At 38.9% G+C, this 8,719-nt stretch overlaps 1 protein-coding gene across 1 annotated transcript in view; it reads right to left on the reverse strand.

Annotated features, from left to right (window-relative positions):
- Nucleotides 1–2,462, reverse strand: part of CLCA2 (chloride channel accessory 2) — a 31,738-nt gene extending 29,276 nt beyond the window's left edge. The window contains exons 1-2 of the mRNA XM_011956089.1: nucleotides 2,094–2,462; nucleotides 1,075–1,212 (exon numbers count right to left, since the gene is read on the reverse strand). Coding sequence (XP_011811479.1) covers nucleotides 1,075–1,212; nucleotides 2,094–2,279 — 324 coding nt within the window. The 5' untranslated portion in view covers nucleotides 2,280–2,462. The remainder of the gene's footprint in view (nucleotides 1–1,074; nucleotides 1,213–2,093) is intronic.
- Nucleotides 2,463–8,719: the final 6,257 nt, after the last annotated feature.

Raw genomic sequence — 8,719 nt, forward strand, 5'->3', positions numbered from 1 at the left:
CCCACCTATTCTATCTTCATGTGCAAGCATTCTCAAATGCTTTCATCTGGTCACAAGTCAAAAGCTTTTCACAGGCTTTTTAACTTCTTCAGGACATTGGGGTACCTATCTGGATTGCTATACCATTCAATTTCTGACAGAGTAGCTTTGAAGGAGAGCTAAGGATGAAACAGACTTAGGAAATTTCATACTGAGGGTCAGAAATAAGGAAAGGGAAAAGCTGTACCGCATGTTTGAGTCATTCTGTTAGAGAGGTAACTACAGTCTCAAACCCACTCCATTGCTGAAACCCTGAGCTAAGTTGTCAGTGCCTCTGCTTCTGTTCCTTCTGGTAGCTGCGATAGACTCTTGTTCACAGTTGACTTCAAACAGTGATTTACCATTTATATTATTTATCATTTATTTTTAGTGTGCATGCTAGTATGTACCAGATATCATCATGGGTGCTTAATCATGATCTGCAACTTATGAGAGCTTTTCAAGGTGAAGTTCTTCTATAGGTGGAAAAAAAAAGGTAGCCATTCCCCTACTCACCCACATCCCCACATCCTTCCTCCCTTCCTTCTAATCTCTGTATTCCCCTAAAACAATATCCTGGACTTGAGTTAATGTGAAATTCTGATAGTCTACACCATGGCATAAGACGGCAGTGATATTTTTAATGCATGGTGGTTTATATTTCTGTCTGGACATGCTTGTTTATTGCTCCTGACAGGATGGTAAATGGGTATACTCATAATTAGAACTGTTCCCTTTGTAGCTCATCCTCAGTAAGATAAAACTAGTTTTTGATCCTTAACCAAACTTTTCAGAAAGGACTCCGTAAGCTACAAAATAAAGAGATCTTCTGAGAAACTACTTAAGCAATGGCACTTGACTCATTTTTTTACTCTATAATTTGCATCCATTTATTCTTATGTATTTTGTTGATAACATTCTGCCCGTTAAAATTATTTGCATTGTCAATACTGATGATTTGCTTTTACTTAACTTCTCACTTTTATAGTTTAAGCACAGTATATTTTGGTGTTTGATTTCCCCTTGAGATCATTGAGTAAAATCCTGGATTCTTACCTTTTCATACGATTCTTGTTTTATTTTGCTGTAATTATTAGCTTTCCATGTAGCAGGTATTAAAATCTTTATATCTCTGAAAAATACTCTTCTCTTGGTAGCATTAAATAGGTAAAGTGAAGCTTCAGTTATCATTTCCTATAGCCAGACAAAAGAAAAACTTCCTTTACCACTTGTAAATCCTGTATGTTTTGGTTTTCTGGTATGCTTAAACAGTAATAAAAATATTGAAATATTTTGAAGAGACCTAGACTTTGGGAAAACATAAGAGCAAAATTTTTTAAAAACTTTAAATGACTATCTGGAAGATTTTAGGACACTAATTATATGTCTGTGCTTGCCTTCATAGTTTTCCCAATTTTGAGAAAGGCTTTTAAGCTTTTACTGAACAAATCCTTTTCATGTCACACCTGTGTGCACATTCAAGACCACACCTTATGACGACACTGATTTCACTAGAGCAATACCAAAAAGAGGCTCATACATAATAGAGCTATGATCCTCCCTTGCCATATTAAAGTAAAAATAGTCAATTATGTTACAGCTCATTCAAGTGAAAAGAAATAATTTTGCTTTTTGGCCCACCATACAGACTCTCACCCTTTCTGCCTGAGAATTCTCACCCTCAGGATGAAAGCAATATGATTTTAACAAGCATCTCATTATCATGCTTATTCATTAGTTAAATATTCAATCTTTGTTGCCACAATGGGTTGTTATTTTTCTAAGTTGCTACCCCAAAAAATGGTCATGTAGGAAAACAAAAAAGCTGAAATTAGTAGCAACCAACAATAACAAAAGAGAGGGCTAGATCAACACTTTGTTGAGCTGAGACTACACAGAATTAGATGAGCAAACTGGCTTAGTTAGCCATAATCATAATGCTGTGGCGCTATTTTTTAAAAATGCTGTTCTCTCTACTACTCAAATACAAACCAGGCAGGGTAGTTAGCTTTTTAAATAAGGCTACAGGTCTGATCAAATGGTATACTAGTATCAGTTTCATAATTTCCACTCACCTTAATGTTTGAGATGAGGTTCTGATTCTCAGGTACCTGAGGATTAATTGCAATGAGCAATCCATTATATCCATTGTCTTGAAGTTGTACTCCAGCTCCCAGGAATGGAAGTTCTGAACTTAGGGCAACCAGGAGAGTCACAAACTTCAGGTTGCAAACCGGACCTGCAATGCCTCTTTGGGTCATGTTGTGGAGAAGCCTCCAGTTCACTCACGCTGAGCCTGCTGCATACATTGTATCAGGTTTTCAATGTGGATGCAGGGGGTTTCTTCCTGAGCTTGCAAGGTTTTAGAATACAAGATGAAGGAGGTGTCTTCTTTGAAAAGTCTGGGGTGGATCCATCTGGGACCTGCCTCTACTAGTCCTTTTCCTCTAGGCAATGCTACACTTGCCTGTTCTGTGGCGGAGCTGCCTCCTGAATCATGGTTGGGCAAGAAACCTGCTCCTCATTCATTTTATAACTTCTCAGAAAGAAGAGAGAAATAAGACCAAAGGAGCTTAAAAGCAGGAAATCTGGCTGGCTGGGCAGGAAATTAGTATATCTGGACTGTTCAATCCCCTTGCAGTAGAAACACAGAAATCTATAGTGATTTTCCTCTCCTCGATTCTCATAACCTCCTCCATCAGTTGGCACAACTACTTTCTACTGCCCTCAAGTCATTTTTCACTTGGGGTAAGATTTCCTTGACTGTTTATTTTGAAGATTTAGAAATCCATTCAGCAGCCCAGTCCCTAGAGCTCTTGGGTCAGAAAGTCTGGGCAAGCTCTCAGCTGATGGCTGGGGGTCAGGTATCAGATATCCCCCAGGGAGGGCCAACTGCCAGGAACTTGGGTACCTGTGCAGGCCTTTCCCTCTGGCCTTGCTACCTTTTCTCTCTGCATCAGGAAGAAGAATAAACTTTTCCTTCAGCTGTCTCCTAAGGGCAAGGTCCCGCTTCAGTTAACCTTCCATTTCTCTAGAACCGAAAACAGGATCTAATCTACAGTAACCTTCTCAAATATTTTATGACTGTTTCATAATACCTGATACTTACTTCATGCTTTAAAGTTTACAAATGAACTTACTTAAATATCAATACTCTGATGCAGGTATAATTCGTACTTTTCAAGTGAAAACACCGAGTCTTGGAAATTCTGATTATGAAAATTAGCCAATGAGAGAAGAAACTAACATTTATTGAGTGATGGATTTTATTATACCTATTTTATGGGTGACAGCACTAATGTTCAAAAAAATCTAAGTAACTTGTTCAAGGTTGGGAGTGTTATTATCATACTAGAATGAACCAACTGACTCCAAATCCCAGTTTTTCAGTATATCATGTTCTGTCTTAGCTACTAAATTATCTTAGCAACCTTGTTTCTCCCTCTTCTTTGTGTTTAAAAATGCCGCACAGTGACAGCTATTGTAAAACTAAAGAAAAAGTTTTATTCACAGCGTCAGAGCTCCACAGCAAGCAAAACCTGAGACTCTTCCCTGCTGTGGCCCCATCTCTGAATGTCTGAGGAAGGAAGTGTAGCAGTTAGGAAAGGGTCTGTCCCTGCTCTCAACAGGGATTTCACCAACATTGTCTCTTTTCTGCTCTACTGTCCATCTTCACGGGCAGTGTGATGTCACTCTTCTTCACACCAAGGTTGGAGTCTTCTGAACCTGGGCTTCGATATTGCACTGCAATGTTGACAGATGTTGGGATTTTTTCCCCTTGCTGTCTTGCTTGAATCCTATTCTCATGCCTCTTCTCACCTGCTTTTCCTTCAAATTCCAGCTGTGTCCTGGAAGCCTGGCCTGAGCTCCATAACTAGGTCGAATTCCCTTCTTTCATGCTTCTATAGCATCAGATAACTCACCTTTGCAGCATGATCATGGCAACAGTGTCACATTTATATTGTATAATTGATTGTCAGCTTCCTGCTGTATGAGGGAAGGGATGGAGTCTGTTTTTATTCAGTACTTCCCCAGCACCTAGCTCAGTAAACTCTCTGTTGAATGACTGAATGAATGGAGTCAGGAGAAGTAAATAAAACCAGATAGTGAAGGAGCCCTGGATTATAGCGTAAAAATTCTTTCCCCTACTCTTGTTTTCTAGAAGGCATCTCTTCTGTTCTAGAACAGTTTCCCTCTTGCTCCCTCTTGACAGGCAGTGCTTGGGCATGGTGCTCTCCCTTGAGAATGAGATGACGCTGGTCATTACGTGGCTGCCCAAGTGTCTCACTCTAAAGTTCAAAGGTCAGCTTAGCTGCCTTTTCTCCCGAACTGAATTCCCAGCCCTGGTTTTGTTCTGCTTGTTCACTGTGTCTTTCAGAGTAGAAGGTCGGAGGTGTGGCAGCTCCAAAGGCTCTGTCTGTAAATGTGACTCATTGAGCAGAACAATGCACTTCATTTCAAATATCCTTGGCAGTTTATTTTCTTATGCCAACCTCTTGTGATTTTAAGAATAAAAATATTCCCATTGGTAAAGCAACATGCTCAAAATCTAAATTCGTAAGCACACTGCAAGAGTGACTTTTTGCCAACACCCAGGGAAATTTTTCTTGACACTTGTATGGGTTGTTTGCTGTGGGAGGGAGTGATTGAGGACTGACATTCAGCACTCTCTCCACTTGTTTTTATCATTACAATGATTCCCTTGGGATGTAAGGGTGGAGAATATTGGCTAGAGAGTGCATGCAACTTTATAAAGAACAGCCACAAATGAACAATTTTTGTCCAGCTTCACTTGGGTTGAAACCTGAACAAGCTCACTCAGGCTTTGCTTAGCCTGGGTTGAGAGTCTAGGCATGATATCTACCCTTGTCTATCTGCTTTTTTTTAAACTTATAATTCACAGCCCTTTTTGTTATCAGCAACCAGGCCTGGGACTGGGCCAGTTGAAGGTCTCTTTTTACTGCCTTCTTCTTTCAGCAGGCTGACCTTACAGCAGACCAAACTAAAAAGGTGGAGAAAATGAAATTGACTAAAGGATTTAGAAATTATACCTAGCACAGCATCTTTTTGTGAAGGGTGACTTTGTCAATAAAGTGAACTTTTTATCCTTTCATTAAACAAAAATTAACTGGTCATAGCCATAGATTTTAGATTTTATAATATCTGAGAAAGAAAATATGCCTAAAGGAAAAGAAAGGAGGAATACAGTTTTTAAGTGTTTATTTCAATGTTATATAAACTCTAGGAATCTGCTTTGCTTTTATTTTGCTTTCAAGAAAATAAGGTTATTCAATTTCAGTAACTGAAGAATCTAAAGCACATCTTTGTTAATTGTTTGACTCTGTAGTTCAACCTGGCCCCAGAAGGATCTATTTTTTGCATGGAGTCAGCTGGTACAGACCCACAGTCTAAGTGAATAAAACATCCAGTTGGTGTCAGAGAAGTCAGGAGATTTGACATCCTGGGGAAATCAAAGAAAATTTTGGATTATTTCCTCTCAGGCTTTGGTTTCAACAATCCCATTTAGAAGAGGAAAGTGTAGTACACTGTACGGTTGGGCTACACAGCTCATGGGCCACGTTAGTTTATGTAATCCCTGTGAAATAAATCGGAAAAGAAGTGAGACAAATTGTCAAGACTAAGAATTTAAACAAAACACAGAGTTTGCCAAGGGCCGAGATGATACATTTCCTACCTCCTTTATCGCATTTCCTTCAAATTTAGACTCATTTTCAAAGCAAAGCAACAAAGTGGATGGTCCAGATAGGGTCTGGGAAGCCATTTGTGTTGTCAAATTACCGCCATGCCAAAGCATGGAGATCAAGAGCAAAGGTGAAACACAATGAAACATAAACTCATAATTGAGCATGTCAGGATAAACCAGTTGGTTTCAGAGTGAGATGCTTGAGAAACTGATGGTGAAAATATTCCAAAATTGAACAAAACAGGGACTGTCTCACATTGCAAAAGGAGACACTGAATTTGGATATTGCAAAGACACTCTCGGCAATAAAGGCTTATGGGCACCAGTCATTATTAGAAACAATCTCTCATGTTTGTATGGTGCTTTGCACTTTTCAAAGCCCTTCTTAATCATACTGTATCTCATGAGTCACAGGAACTTATAAATTCTGCTTCTGTGAAAGTTAAAGAATCGTAAGAGTAGCTATCTTTTTTAAAGGACCATTTAGGTGAAATCTGTCTTACACACAAGGTTAAGATTTAGCTCACAGGTTCTCTAAAATTTATTCCATGCATATCAGTAGAGTGTACCGTGGAATGTAAAGAATGGGAGATACCGGTTTTATTCACTTGCTGTAGGATCCAAGTCACATCACTTAAACCCTTCAGGCTTGGTTTTATCATCTTCAAAATAAGGGGGTTGATCTACTTAATGGTAGTATTTTTCCTCACTTTCCTCATTCAATTCACTGTGGCAATAACTCAACAGATTATCTTGTGTGCACACAAACACACCAAAACCCTCCAAAATTTGCCAAAATGAATAAAAAACAAGAAATACTTTTAATGATAACCCAATTGAAAATTGGGAGAAAGTGTATGGAACATTTATCATTTGCAAAACAGCCACAAGCTTGCCTTTTGTAAAAGACTGCTATATCTACTATGTACCAGAGAGTATATAGCATCATGTGGATATAAGATATTATCATTATTACTACTGTTACTTTTGAGAGGAAAAAAAAAAAGAGAAAGCAGAAGTGTAGGAAATTTATTAAAGAGATGAAAAATAACCAGGGAGACTCAGAACAGTATACAGAAGTAGAAGAACAAGATTTCGACTCTGTTCTTCCCTAGTTTCCCCTTGATTGCTTGGTGCTCTGACAGTGGCCTCCATATGTTTCTGAGACCCCAGGGATTTGCCAGATTCTCCTCTTGCTTGCAACCCCACCAGAAAGGGGTAGCAGGTATTTTTTGTTCTCCTTCCTCTGCTTCTGCTGCTTCTAATACTCCATTTCACATTGCCTGCCCTGTGAAGAACAGGAAGTAACTATAACCAGTTTTTCAACTGGCAACTGGGGGATTAGGGCTCCCCCTTCTGTTCTTGGGGTGCTGGTATCTGGGGCTATGAAACTCTAAATAAATTCTCAGCAACACAATGGGCCTGCACACACTTCCCTTCCAAAATGTACCAACAGCTGTCTAAAATAGTGCTTTTCAAGTTTTGTTATACCCAAGAATCACCTATTCAAATGCAGATTCTGACTCAGTGGGTCAAGATGAGACCAATATTCTACATGTCTATTAAGCTTCCATTATGCTCCCTTACATTTCCAATGCGAATGTAAATTAATTTGTGACTTATGCAGCCTTTGTTTTATTTTATAGTTAACACTAAAATATGAATTGTGAATTAACAGGGAATTGTTAATTTCAGCCAATCAATGACATCTTTAATAAGTGAGGACTGCCCATAAAGAATGAATAAATCATTATGACAAACATTAATAACTTACGCTAAACTCAACCTAATAAATGAAATATATATTGGAAATTTATTTATGTGGCTGAGGCCACTGGTCCTTGGGCCATACTTGAAGTAACCTCTGGGTCAAGAAAGGTCCTGGGAAATATCTAGGGATTTATTTCGCGATTATAGCCTTTACAACAGAAAGAGGTAGTCTTTACAGTCTTTAAACACATTTTTACCTTCTATGGAAAAGGCCTGTGTATTCTTCAGAACTCAAGAGGAAAACATTGCATTAGTTATGCATTTCTATGGTGACACCATAGTTTAAATATTCTTTGTAAAGAAACAACTGCAAAGAACTGCGATTTTTTTTTAAAGCAAAACCAAACAAAACAAAAACACTGATCTGTAGGTTTTGAAATCCTAAAATTCACAATCACTTCTCTATTATTAAAACCCTGCCCCACCCCTCTCCCCACCCCAGTTCAATCCATCTATTTTCTTATTGATCATATGTGAGGCATGATAAGATTGTTTTAATGGGCACTTTTTAAAAAATTTTTTATGCTTCCTCAGTGATCTCCAACACATAGCCTCAAACAAGTAATTTTCAATGATTGCCTTACTCAGCAGGGGACTGCTCCCTTAACTTTTCTTACTCTCTCTTTTTGCACACTCGTTCATTCATTCATTCAAAAGTAAAATTGTGTCAATTATATCTCAATAAGGCTGCTACAAACAAAACTATGTTCCTACTAGATGTCAGGCACTTTTCTACATGCTGGATATGAGTGAACAAAACCAACCAAGTCCCCGGCCTGATGGAATTTACATTCCAGAGAAGGGAGAGAGACAACAAAGAAATATAATGTAGCATCTAGTGACCATATTGTGGAGAATAAGAAATCAGATAAGGTGGGGAGGCAATGAGAGGGTGGAAGTTGGGGTTTCCTGTTTTATGTTAGCTGGTATGAGGAAGGCCTCACAGATAAGATTATCAGGAGTGAGGGGAGGAATCATGCAACTACCCTAGAGTAAAACAGAGCAGGTAGAAAGGCAAAAGGCTGAGACTGGCTGGTGGTGCAGTGGAGTGGGCACAAGACAGCAGAGTGAGAGAGGAGGTGAAATCTCTGGCTCTGGAGAGGCTAAAGCATCCAGGTGGCCTCTGGTGCATGGATCGTGCAAAGCTTGCAACTTTATGTAAAGGATGGGAGTTTACTCTGTAAAATGGGGAATCAGTGGTGAATGTGGCGGAGTGATATAGTATGA

Source organism: Colobus angolensis, unplaced genomic scaffold, assembly GCF_000951035.1.
Source record: "Colobus angolensis palliatus isolate OR3802 unplaced genomic scaffold, Cang.pa_1.0 Scaffold41, whole genome shotgun sequence".
Classification (NCBI taxonomy): domain Eukaryota; kingdom Metazoa; phylum Chordata; class Mammalia; order Primates; family Cercopithecidae; genus Colobus; species Colobus angolensis.